This window comes from Symphodus melops (genome assembly GCF_947650265.1).
Source record: "Symphodus melops genome assembly, chromosome: 3".
Lineage (NCBI taxonomy): Eukaryota > Metazoa > Chordata > Actinopteri > Labriformes > Labridae > Symphodus > Symphodus melops.
This window is the reverse complement of record NC_136693.1, coordinates 19,420,952-19,434,572: the sequence shown is the minus strand read 5'-3', so window position 1 is coordinate 19,434,572 and position 13,621 is coordinate 19,420,952. Positions and strand designations below refer to the sequence as shown.

The 13,621-nt window shown below is 40.3% G+C and overlaps 1 protein-coding gene across 2 annotated transcripts; it reads left to right on the top strand.

The window, feature by feature from the left end:
- The first annotated feature begins 5,434 nt into the window (after window positions 1-5,434).
- Window positions 5,435-8,921, top strand: LOC306821244 (uncharacterized protein). Of its 2 annotated transcripts, none has more exons than XM_079339553.1 (4): window positions 5,435-5,532; window positions 5,718-5,898; window positions 6,063-6,191; window positions 7,029-8,921. In XM_079339553.1, exons 1-4 carry the CDS (start codon window positions 5,501-5,503, stop codon window positions 7,557-7,559), a joined length of 873 nt encoding a protein of 290 aa, XP_079195679.1. In that variant the 5' UTR covers window positions 5,435-5,500; the 3' UTR covers window positions 7,560-8,921. The 2 variants fall into 2 exon arrangements, with proteins under 2 accessions (XP_079195679.1, XP_079195678.1); XM_079339552.1 differs by having other exon boundaries at window positions 5,718-5,949.
- The last annotated feature ends 4,700 nt before the right edge of the window (window positions 8,922-13,621 follow it).

Here is a 13,621-nt window from a genome sequence, read left to right as displayed (position 1 = left end):
CCATTTTTGTTTTGTTCAACTCACTCAACACCCACTGCAGGAGCTGACAGTGCAGATACACACATTCAAAATGAACGGTGTGTGTCTTATATGTGCAACACCATGAACGCTCATACAGGGCAAATTTATTGTCCACAAAAGGATTTCTATTTTGGGCTTATAATGTTGATTTACTAATTTCCGGGGTTAAATACTGTACTTGAAAACATGCTGCTTTTTAAAAAAATATATATATATACACACACACACACACACACATATATATATATATATATATATACATACATGCATACAACTCATAAAAAGGAAATCCACTTCCATCTGAGTGCTTGTTTTAGTTTTTGGAATTATGGCAGTATTGAGGCCTACAAGGAGGAATATGGCAGATGTAATGTGTTTGTGAGATGTGTTGTGATTTAATGTTGCTCATAATGCTGTTCAGTTATGGCTAGCTGAGGAGAAGAACATGTATATTCTAGATATAGTTATCTATTAAGCTATTAACCAGGACACACAACTGAGGGTAGCAAGGCTATGATAGCTGTAACCATAGATTTAGGTAGCCTACCGCGAAACCGCTTTTTGCACGGCCTATTTTAAAAAAACACGGCCTTGAAATGATTGCACGGCTTGACCTAGGCCGTGCAAATATCTACATTTAATAGACGTGCTTACTACACGGGTTTCTATACGGAGCGCTAAATATCTGATTAGGCTACATTCTAATTCTGGCTAAGAATATGTTTGCCGAATACCGGTAGTGAAAAACTTAAACCCGATCCCGTTAACGTTTCTACAGCCACCCGTGTCCTATTTGGTAGACGGCGTGTCAGCCGGATGACTATAGCCGCTATGTAAAAAGCGTCATATGATAGCAGCTAACTGCTAACAGCTAACAGCTAACTAATAAATTCAACAAAGGAGAAAAACGCTCCACAAACCAAACCAACGCTGGAGACATCCAGCAGGTCATCTCCTCTGTCACTGTCATGTGACTCTTTATTACAAGAACTCAATCCAGCTTTGTTTCAGAGAAGGCTGTGAGCGGCGAGGACAAATACACACGTAAACAATCAGCTGTGTTACAGTCAATGCTTTAAACACGGCAGAGTTTTGTTTACCAACGTAACACAGGAAGTGACGACTCTTTCAACCAATCAACGGACTGCAGGGTTTAGCTCCAGATGATTGACTTATCAAGGTCTAGGGATCTATTATTACTGGATGACACATGTAATATTATGAATTTATGTGTTTGTTTGTTTTTTAAAGAAAGTGTAGAGAGAAGCAGTGGGCTAACAAAGGGCTTAGACAACATGAACCAAGTGAGTTGCAGTCAAATGATGAAGGGGTGTGTCAGGGCCGGGGCTGTACAGTAAATCAACATTATCAAGCTTGGGAAAACTAAAATGTGTAACAATGCATCTTATTGAACAGAATGCACCATTTAGAGACTTATTCAGTTTTCTTCAAAACTAGTGTGTTAGGAGCACATAACCGCCGCGCCGCCGTGAGTGACACAGAAAAAAATTTGCACCCCCTGTATTTTTTTTTGCACCCCCTGTTTTCCCATTTCTGCCTAAATCACTGCTGTCTACTCACCTATTGTACTTAAAAAGACATTTAATTTCTAAATATTGAAATTCCCCTGTGAAAAAGCTTGATGATTTCCTCATAATGCAGTTTTGTTACTGTTATGTATGTGTGCCAAAGGTTTATTTGTTCACTTGGACTGTGATAGTGTTGCTTGTGTGCAGTGTGAATGGGACCGAGGCGGCTGGTGGGTGGGTGAGAGCTCCTGCCATCTGTTTCCTCTCCTCTCTATGTCCTGACCAGAGACTGTAAAAATAATGGACGGGACAAGGTCCCCTGTGAAGTGAAGCTTTTTTTTTTTAGATCGCCCCCTACTGACTGGCTGCAGTATAGGTCATAAACCCCGCCTCCTCAATGATAACAGACGGGACTTGGGTCAAACTGTTAAGTTAAAATACTCGTCACATAATTTTTTTCCAGACCTAAACTCTGCTGTGATCATTAGATATTATCACCCTACATGGTGTTCAAGTGCTCATTTTTCTGTGAAGTTTGTTTTAAATAAGTTATTTGAGGTTAAAAAACGGGATTTTACGTCACACATGGCGATGATTGACAGCCGCGGATCTTGCGTAGCTCTCTTGGTAAATAAGCAGTTACGTCGTGAAGTGAAGCCGAGACCCACGGAGCTTTTCTGTTCAGTTTTTTCGTCTTTTTTGAGCTGGTGAAAGCTGTTTTTTCTGCAGTAAACTAATGTCACGGACCTGTGGACTCTAACGCATCTTTGCAGTTTTTACAGTAAGTAATAAAGTTTGATTTATGTGTCATTGCTTAAAGCGCTATGAGCGAGCTAACATATTAGCAGTCTAAGCTAGGTTAGTTATCAGGCATGATTTATCTTTTTATTTTACTTTTTAATATGAGCAAACCTAATAACTGACATGATATGTTTCTTGATATTGTTATATCGTTTTTGTGAGTGGAATTGTATTTAAAACCAAAACATGGTAATTAAAATCAGCTCATAGATGGCGTTCATTGACTGTACAGTTATGTTTCAGTAAATAATAAATATGTCTGATAAGGTTTTTAAAAAAGTATCAAGGACAAAAACAAAGATAAATACTATAAATCTGTATAATTACTGATGTGTACATGTTTACAGTCTGTGTAAAGAGTGTGTTATACAGAGATTAACATGTCACCATGCAGCCTGATATTTATAATACTGTATAATGAGGGAGAATATGTCTCTAGATATCAGGATAAAACTAAAGTAAGCTCTGATCTAATATAACTTATAATACTGTATAATGAGGTAAAATATGTCTCTAGATATCAGGATAAAACTAAAGTAAGCTCTGATCTAATATAACTTCTGTCTGATTTAAGAGACTGACAGAAACATGAACACAAACAATCAGCGGTGGTGTAATATAATATTAACCAAGCATCACGCTGCTGTCAAATATTCAGCATGAGCTTACACACACATTACCAATCCAATAATCACAAGTTGATCATGTTGTACATTTAATGACGCTTATTAATAAATGGGGTTATAACTTCACACAACCTGACACAGACTACAAAACAGGCTGCTTGTGATGGTGGTTAGGAGGAGACAGACAGGCTCAATAACAGAAGTCATAAAGATCACGTTTCTCCCAAAATGATATATTAATGTTTTTTATTTTGCATCTATAATCATTAATGAAGATTTTATGTCTTTTAATAGGTATTTCCCTGTTTTCACCAACATATTATGCATTAAACTGAGGATTTCCTTTTTCTCATGTTCTCTCTCTCTCTTCCAGCTCGTCCTCGGAGGATTGGAGGACCTGACCACTGCTTCTCTTACCAGGGCGTTTGGTCTGATCTTACACTGGACGGCGGTCTGATGTGAAACAGTGGGCCGAGTGTCGCGCCTGAGCCACAGAGGACGCAGCTCGCACGTCCTGAGCAATGTTTGACAATTCATTCAAAAGATGAACGGAAGAAAAGAGAGGCTGTTTAATACAGAGGTTTTTCTTATAAGCCACATTTTGTTTTTGTTATTTTTAGATTAATCTGCTTTAACTTTAAAATACTGTTCACTCATTTGCCTCTTTCAAACCTGTATAACCCACAAAAACCTTAAATACTGCCTCCATCTAACTGAACAATCAAGTGAAAGAAAGTAGCTTAAAATACCACACTATGTTTTTAAGCACATTCTGTATTTGTTAAAGTTACAAGACTAGTGTTACATTTCATGTGATTGAATAAAATATAATAATGTAATTGCCTTCTCAGTCGTGTCTGTATCATACCACTCTACTGTCTTTATGTGCATGCTGTCTTTAACACTAACCTGAATTAAATGTTCAGCACTCGAGTGTTGAAGTACTTTTAAAGCTATTTGTTTCCCAGCTGGGAATTCTGTCATTGCCCTACACGAACATGAGACATTCAATGTTTTTACAGCTTAAAACAGGAGAGAAAAGGTTTAAATCAATAAATACTTTATTTGATTTATAACACATAGTGGGAATGATGGTTCGGTTATAAAAGTGAGGAGGCTACTGGTTTGAATCCCTGTCTGACAGGAGTCTCTCTGTGAGGAGTTTGCATGCTCTCTTTCCTCCACAGTCCAAAGGTGTTCACCGAGAGGAGAACAAAGTAAGGGAGACCATCAGGTGAGCTGGCAGGGGTATCTATCAGCCATCTTTCTTCTTCCTTGTGTCTAAAATGAGGATGATAAAAAAACAATGAGATAAACATGTTAGACAAGGAAAAGAACCAGAGAAAAGGTCCATACAAACAGAAACCTTAATGAAACAGATTCATTTACCAACTCCACAGTTATGCACAGAAACACATAGACTCTGTAAATGTACATAGAACTGAAGTAACTACTGACAGCAGATATAACTTAAGTACTATGTGCACCACTACTTTCTATCATATAACATATTTTCACCAGCATATGTTAGATCTGTACACAGCTTATGTTGCTAATTTAGCTAAAAATAGTTTTAGTTCGTTTTTTGCCAAAAATAAAAGGTTTAATAACCCACAGAGTTAAAGAAGATAGATAGACAGATAGACAGATAGAAAGATAGATAGATAGATAGATAGACAGACAGATAGACAGATAGATAGATAGATAGATGGATCCTGAGGGAAATTCAAGGCATCCAGTAGCAATAAACAAGACATACAGGACACGAAAAGACGTTTAAATTCAATAATTAATATAATAAGTGTGATTTTCTTAATTTCTGAATGAACTACGTTTAGATATTTGACTTGAAATATATGGTGGTTTTGTACTCACCTCTATGGTCGGTAGATGAATTTCTCTCCGTAAAGATTCTTAAATTCTTGGCGTAGCTGGGCTGCGTAAGCTATCAGAGCGGTACGCAAAGTGGGCGGGGCGTGTTGCCAGGGCTCCTCCCGCCGGACCCTACTGCGCAGACTGGTTGCAAAATTCCAAGATGACAGCGCCCATGAGGGCCGTAAAAAAGCTTCACGAACGTAGAACGGAAACAGCTACAGTCCACACCCACTGGTCCTGACTGCCAAAGAAACCCTGAATAAATGAATAATAATGAAGCTCTTCACTCCTCTGTCCAATGTTGCTTCATTTCTCAGCTACTTGTACTCTGTGTGATTTCATGAGGCCTGATTATATGTATCATATTTACTAGATACGTTAATGTGATACTTAACGTCCTCTCTCTGTACTGTACTGTGAAAGTACTTATAGCCTATTAGTATTACCTAATTAATATAGCCTCCAGCAAACGACTTAAACATGAAAATCAATATACAGTATATGTATATATAATAGTGTATACAGTATATCTTTAATTCTTATCACACTTATTCGATGTCTTCTGTTATTTTTACAGAGCTGGACATTCATGCTGTGACAGGCATCATAGTCGGCGTTTGTTTGGGACTGATTTGCATCCTGCTCTGCATGTGTTTTAGCTTTCGCAATGGGAAATCTAGGTAAGGTAATTCAGAGAGTAAGAACTTTGAATGATCTATTAACATGTCAAATGTGTTTTCTTACTTAAAACACTTGTTGTATTAGATACAAAAGTTAATATAAACGACCCTGACAAGAGTATTAATGTTCAGTATTCTATCCACCCCATCTCCTTTACTAACACTTTCATCTCTGCTCCACATAGGGAGGTGTCTGGGGGCCTGGACTCCACAGCTGTGACCCCAAAGTACAGGAGAGGAGGCAGCCCTGTTCCCTCCACAGCGCCGGAGTGCAGCGATAGCCATGAGCTGGAGACACTGATGCCCCTGGGCAGCCAAGAGTCTGGTCAGCCGTTAGAGGAGGCCCCAGAGGATCAAAGCCTGATGGCAAGTGCTAATTTAGGGGAGGGGGAGGAAGGCCCTGAAGCTGACGCCAAGGTCAAAGGGGGAGCTTTTTTCCAGAAGGGCTTTGGATGCTCTGTTACTTTTTTTCAGGTGTTGATAGAAGATAATTATGGTCATTTGGATCAATGTTGTTGTTCCTCTTGCAGGCTGCTTGGAATGGCTCTGTGAGCCATAACTGGGCCAACAGAATCACAAGATACAGAGAAACCATAACAGAAGACTCTCCAGCACTCATTAATGGAGCTCTCACCAAGCAAATTAGTGATAACAACACGGTAATGGATGACTCATTCATGGTATATAACATGTATCTGACAAGTGATTTTATTTTCACATCACTTGTTCATTAAATATGTTGCATTCAATTTTTGCCAAACCTATTTTATAGTCTTCTTTGACAGTCAAGTTTTCCAGTCTTGCACTTTATTCTCATATCACACTGAGGTTAGGGCAGCTTAAACACTTGAAATATAAGGTAAGTATTTTTTTATGAAGAAGGGGACCTAGATTTAAGTCCCACCCCCAGTTAACCTCTGAAAGAGGCTAACTGGGGGGTGGGGTCTTGCTTACTGTAGCCAGCTACTTTAGCTATAGGTCAAGTTCCCCAAAATGGTTGAATAAGATTTCCTGTGACTAACTGTGTGATATGTTAAACTGATTTATTAATGAAATCTATGAAGATTTCTCAAACATGCACCTGTGATACGGATGATACTAAACTCTTATATATCAGACAGGCTTCCACACAGTGGGGATATTAACACCTGGTGTCTTGAAGTGATTGGAGCCTTTTAACATATGCTTTAACTCTACTGAAGATATTCTGTATGCATTGAGCTGGTTTGATATTCAAACATTTAAAACTTATATTAAAGCAGAATAAAAACAAACAGTTTAATCCATACTTGCTCATACCTTTCTCTTTCAATAAAAATACAACCCTTCTGTACATATGGGAATTTTGGTCAGTTCTGTTATCGCTGTAAACATTTTGATCTTGCGGTGAGGGTTTGCACTGAGGAGAAGCTTTTGCTGACTTTTTACACATGTAACTCATAGATTAACTAAGAAGAAGTAACCAAAATAACCTTCTTTTTTTTTTTTTTTCTCAGGACTGCGGAGATCGTCTGTGTACTTCCATGTGCAGTAACCAGGTGGAGGCAGAAGTCATAGTTCACTCAGAGCTGTCAGACCCAGTAAGAGAGAAAGAGAAGGAGGAGGGCAGCCAAAGGGAGACAGATAGTAATGCAACGAGGGGACACTCATTATCAGAGGACATGTATTCCCCTTTGAGCCCGCCAAGTCCACCAGGAGAGGAGGACACAGTTAAAGAACTATCAACAGCCCAGTGCCCCTTGAGTCTTCCCTTGATAAAGTTAGTGGCCAATCACAATGGAGAGCTGGAAGGCATGGGGGACCAGCCAGACAAAGAGCCACAGCAGAACACGGGGCTTACCAATGGCTTCCACTCCCCAAAGACAGTGCGTTGTGTGCTGAGGTCAGAGCAACTGGGGAATGGGGACTCAAGACACTGCCCATCAGGACCTGGGAAGGCCATTTCAGGAGGGCTATCCCCAGCCCCCTTTGTCAGCTCCGGCCTTGTCCACTCTACCTCAGCAGCTCATAGTTATTTGTGCCCGTAGCCTCTGCATGTAGGGCATGGACCCTTACACAAACACACAGACTGATTTTCTTTCTTTGATGTATCCAGCAAGTATCCCCTCGGATTATTTTTATGCACCTCATTATTGGATCCTTTCTCTCACTTGCAAAGGGTTTCTAGGTACCATTGTTTCATATGTGTGTATGTACAGTTTACATATATATCATTTTAGTGGTAGAGTACTGTGTATGGGAATGCTTTCTCTTGCATTGCAACCATAGTTTTTTCTCTGGATATCGTTCCTGTTCATAGGAGGGAAAGTAACGTTTAAAGAAACCAAGCAGAGGGAAGAGGATTGAAAGAGGCTATCCCCACTGTGTCACGCATGGCTCTGTTCCCCTCAGGAATGAGAAAAACTGGAATGTTCTGCTCGCGAGGGAGTCAGGCTCCCATCTCGGATGAATCCAGAGCACAGGGGTTTCCTTGGGTTTCGATGTGTGAATGCTACTTTAAAGAGTGACACAGAAGTGTAAGCCTTAAAGAATACCTGCACTCTCTGACAGTGCAGTACACCTGTGTCTCTATCCAGCCACCTGCTGTCTCAGGGTCCACACACACACACACACACACACACACACACACACACACACACACACACGCACGCACGCACACACACACACATGCTCGTACACACAAACATACAAAGAAAGCTAAGTAAAGCTGATTCCTTGGTATTTCATGGTCATTTAAAACAAACATTTTCACATACATTTCTTGACAAGCGTGTGGGGGTCTCAGGTGCCTGACTATTAAGGTGAATTTATCACCTTTGTATATTTCTATAGATGTTATTCAGTACAAACACAAAACACACATCATCAAGAAAGAAAAAAACTCATGATTTAAAAATATTTGAAGAGTTCAGATTTGACACAAATGAAGATATGTTTCCAAAATGCTCTATGTCAAGGTGGTGTCATTCAGTAAACCAGGAGGCAGGCAGTTCGAAAGTGGTTTTGCAGTATTTCAGATAATCCCATTTTGGAATCCAAGTATTTACATGTTTATGTTAGGATTAGTTAAACTCTGTTGTTGAGAGAACTCGAGGATTTTACAGCAAACCATCTGTCGAAGATTCTTCTGGTTCTGCTCACACTTAGGGATGCACCAATGGGCAGCTATGCCACTAATTGGAGCCAGTACAAACACTGACGTGTTTTGGTTTGGTTTTACTTTGATGAAAATCACCTTACTCTACAAGCTTATTTGGTTCCAGCTGTATGAGCAAATCTCCAAACTGCTTTACTCTTACACAGTACAACTCACTCTAAATTAAGATGGATTATCTGAATGTCTCCGATAGGAAAGGAGTTAAGATGAGAAATAAACAAATCTATTCAAATGTTATTTTTTTCATTGATCCCAAAACCTTCAATGTTGTCCTCGTGAGTTCAATACAATTTCTTTCATAATAATGAAGTGTGAAAGAGGAAGTGGTGCATCTCTACTCCTTATCAACAACACTACCTCATTTATTTTCAGGACTATTTCCAATGTGTGTTATTTTTAGCTTAAATTAACTAGCACCTTTTTGAGATCTATCTTTAGCTTGTCTCATTCAACATTCTTTAGTATATTCCCAAATGTAGGGTCCCACATTCACAGTAAGTTCTTCACGTCAAAGGAATTTATGTCACTTTAGTGCATCTCTGCTTCCTCTCAGATCTTTGACACATTTTGTCAGTCAGTAATGTGCTTATGTTAAACTCTTCAGAAAACATACTGTACATCAAATGTCTTTCCTGTCTTTATTATCGAATAATGGTTTTGAACCTGAAGTTTCACTCAAAGTTGTGCCAAGTAAAGTAAGGTACTTATTATTGTTGGGGTTTTTTTAAATAACAGTCTGTTTTTGGGTTAGTTAGGAGCTGGTTTCATTGGGTTTTTCATCACATCAAAAATATTATTCTAAGGATGCTTAGGACTCAGAAAGGGTAAGTGTTACTTCACATGAGTGCCATATAAACTGCAGATGACACCGTTTGTTGTAGATCTGTGATTATGAGATAATGGCGGGTTAGCAAGGCTGGGATGAATTAATTAATAATAGTAATAATTTATCCCTTCAAAGGATGGACAGAGTGAGACAGCGTAGAGTCCAGCTTTGTTTTGCGTGACGTCTTATTTTCTATCAGGTGGCTTTTGTCTCGTCATTCAGCATTGATGGAGATTTAAAAAAAAACAACCTTTCTCTTCTTCTCGTCTGTGTATGTGTTACATTTCACTGGCTGAACTCGATTACATCAGCAACAAACATGACATGCCTGGAGCACCCTGAACGCGTTTGTCACAAGCATAGTTGTTTATTCTGTAGAAGTGAAATAGTTTTCTGATCGAAAAGCATGGTTGGTACCTCAAAGAGACTTATTTTTTTAGCCTTGCCATGTATGTTCTAAACATCACAAAAAGTGTGTGTTTTTACTGCACTAGCAGTCATATTGGGACAGAAGTGAATGTGTTCTTAGCAAACCTGGGTCAAACAAGAATTACTGTAGGTCCCCAAGGTTTGCAGAATCAGGATAAGTCAGATTTTACAGACTATAAATTGCATAACTATTTTAAAATAGTCTTATCAGATTTTAAAAATGTATGGCACTTAGTGCAGACATAGTTGGACAACTACAATGAATTGATGCATTAAGACCAAATAAATAGTCTGCACATCTATAGTAGAAAAACTGCAGCAGCATGTTAAACTTAAACATTGGCGACAGTCCAGTCAATGATGTCAGAGCAGGTTTCAATCAGCTGAGGGAAAATCTTGCTGTGAAGTCATTTATTTGGGTGACAATTTGAATAAACAGAGCAGTTCAGCTAAATCTCTTTATATGCAGTAAGCTTAAGCAAACCACCAAAACCACCAGTAATGTTTTATCCAGGTTCTTTTCTGATACTGTTTTATCTTGATACTGTTTTACATCATCCTCAAAAGCCCATGTGTCGCGAGTCTTAAATGAAAGAATTGTGTGTTCAAAAGCATTCCAGTTTTATATCTGACATAATACCTCTCTCAGTCCAGGTCGGCCATTATTAGTGTGTAGGCCTACATTAAGAAGCAATGTGCTTGAATGCCTTGATGTGTTCTTACATGTCTAATATGTTTCATCCAAAAAATTCAGTTCTTCTGTTCACATTTAAAATGTTTTTTTTTTTTTGTTTCAAATAAGTTGTCAATCACTTTCTCTCTCCTGAAGTGACCATTAAGAAAGTAGTTCTTCACACTAATGCTAGTACCAATTTGTTTTCCCCCTAAAATAAAGCTGCATTACCCAGTGAATTAAGTATGCCTTTCCTACAGAAGCTCTTTCATCTCATCATCCACTATCATTTTAAAACAAGGTATGTGTTTTCTTCTTCCTGTTTGTTGGCTATAACAATCACAGATTGTTGTGAAGAAAATTGCTCAACTCTCATAATTACTGTGATTGTTTAGCCTCCTTATTAAGGGTTTTATTAAACTGTATACCTCATGATGTAAACTTGTTGGTTTAATTCTGATCAGTTGGTTTTGTAACGAGTAGAACATAAGCATCCTTTTGTATTTGTACGTGTCAAGTCGACACAAGACGGCTGACTGTTTCATTTTACCTCAGTGAGAGTTTTCACTCATTTCAGTGGCCTGGATTGTCTGGTCGGGTAGAGGGGGTCATTCAACGTCATCGAAATTGGATTTTACATAGATATTCTGCAAGGGTACAATCTTTCAAACGTAAACCGTGAGATTAAGCATAAGACCTTTCTGCCTCTGCAGTGTAAAAGCCCTTTTCAGTAGAAAGCCACACTGACACATCCAGGTGACTGAAGTAGCCTACGTTAAAGGGAGAGGGGCTGAAAGAACACCCTCCCCAGACAGATCATACCTCAGTGCAGCCAGACAATAAAAGAAAAAAAAAGTCTCATCTCTACTCAGGTGCCCCATCTTTGCATAAAATTGTGGAGGATCATGCCAGCATATTCAACTCAGATACATGTCATTTGTTGTCAAACCAAGCCTAGTTTTTACCTTTTAGAAAGTACATCTAGGAAAATCTTATCCATTGATGATAATTTGTTTTGTACAATCAATGTAATTTCTGTCTCTCTTCCGGTGCTTTGTGATGAGCTGATTTGTCAAGTGATGTCACATTGTTGTGTATTTTTTGTACATCTTCTCTAGGTTTATGTGTACCAGCTCAATTGTGCTTCTCAGAATGTGTAAAGCACAGACTCAGACTCTGTAGTCATGTGCCTACACTCTGCAGCTATACTTAGACACCTTTGTAATAGTTGTGCGCTGGACAAGATCTCATTTGTATCGAAAAGATGCTACTGTCAGAGCAAATTGTAGGAACACTTCAACGATTAGCATTTTCTTTTTCTTGGGCCATAAGAAACTTTGGACGGTCATTTTTACATTTCTAGAAGTGCAATTTTCTTACTCTGTAAGATGACAGATGAATTACTCAGTGTTAGACATGGCAGCCATAAATTGTGATAGAAACATTGCTTGTTCAGAAGAATCTTCACAGGATAGGTAGTATTTGTGGTTGGTAGAAATGTTTCCACCATTGTTCTCGTCAAAACTCAAAACAACTCTCAGAGTGTTTGTCTAAAACAACTCTTCTGTAAATAAACATCAGAGAAAGATCAAGAGCACTGTGTCATGTTGTTGATATAGATATATATATATAAATATATGTGTGTGTGTGTGTGTGTATATATATATATATATATGGTAAATGGACTTGAGCTTAAATAGCGCTTTTCTAGTCTTCCGACTACTCAAAGCGCCTCTTACACCGCAGATCACACCTACCCATTCACACCCATTCACACTAATGGGCTGGATATGTGGCTCATCCAGTAACGTTAGTTACGTACTGTAACTCCAGATTCTATGAGTATAGGCGCAGCCCTCTAAGGCTATCGCTATTGGGTTTATCCCTCGCGCGCATGCGCAGCACTGAAGAGTTGTAGTCCACGCCCACCCACGATGTGGGCCCCTCCCACGGTCAACCTGCCGGTATATAACCGGAAGGGACCGTGTGTTCTGTTCCCCAATAAAGAGCTTTTCTTCAGCCGTTACGGAGTCAGTGGGGCCCACCGCTTAGAGGGCTGCGCCTATACTCATAGAATCTGGAGTTACAGTACGTAACTAACGTTCTATTTCGTATAGGCTTCGCCCTCTAAGGCTATCGCTATTGGGTTAGAGGCGAAGCAGGATGTAGTCAATGCCACACTGGGTCCGGAAGGTACCACAAGCACAACAACACCCCGAACAACCATTTTCCGCCTGACAGCATCAGGGGAAAAAATGGAACATCCCACTCTTACGCAGACAGAGTGCGGAGCACTGAGTGAGACATTGAGAAAACGGGAAGCATCCCGTAGATAAAAACGCACAAAAGAGCACGGAGAGGACCACGAAGCTGCCGTGCAGATGTCGTCCACCGTCACGCCCCCGTGCAGGGCAGCCGAGGAAGCAACTCCCCTGGTGGAGTGCGCCTCAATGCCCACCGGAGGCTCAGCTCCTGAGGCGATATAAGCCTGTGTGATGGCGTCACACAGCCAGTGTGACAGCCGCTGTGTTGACAGGGGCTGTCCCACAGAATGTGCCCTGTAGTGTACAAACAGCTGCTGGAACAGCGTATGGCAGCTGTGCGCGCAACATAGCATGCCAGAGCGCGCACTGGGCACAGCAGGTGAGAGGTCGCCTGCTCCCCAGATGTGTGGGGAGGGGAAAAAAAAAACCCCTCCAGCGTGATCACTCGCGATTTGAACTCGCTAGTGATGACTTTTGGCATGAACGCCGGGTTTGGCCGTAATACAGCCGAACTACCGTCCTCCTGGATCCTGAGGCAGGACGGAGCCACAGAGAGAGCTGACAGCTCACTGACACGTTTTGCTGACGTCAGAGCTAAGAGCAAAACCGTTTTAGCCGACAGAAAACGTAGGGGAATCTGATCCAAAGGCTCAACCGGCGCCACAATCAGTGCGCGCAGCACCAGTGCCAATCCCATTGCGGGGCCAGGCTGCGCACCACCGGCCGGAGCCTCTGTACCC

Coding starts and splice junctions, on each gene's coding strand:
- LOC306821244 (XM_079339552.1), top strand. CDS start 5,501: ATGTGTTTTAGCTTTCGCAATGGGAAATCTAG. Junction 5,533..5,717: donor TTTCGCAATGGGAAATCTAG/GTAAGGTAATTC, acceptor TGCTCCACATAG/GGAGGTGTCTGGGGGCCTGG. Junction 5,950..6,062: donor GCCCTGAAGCTGACGCCAAG/GTCAAAGGGGGA, acceptor TTCCTCTTGCAG/GCTGCTTGGAATGGCTCTGT.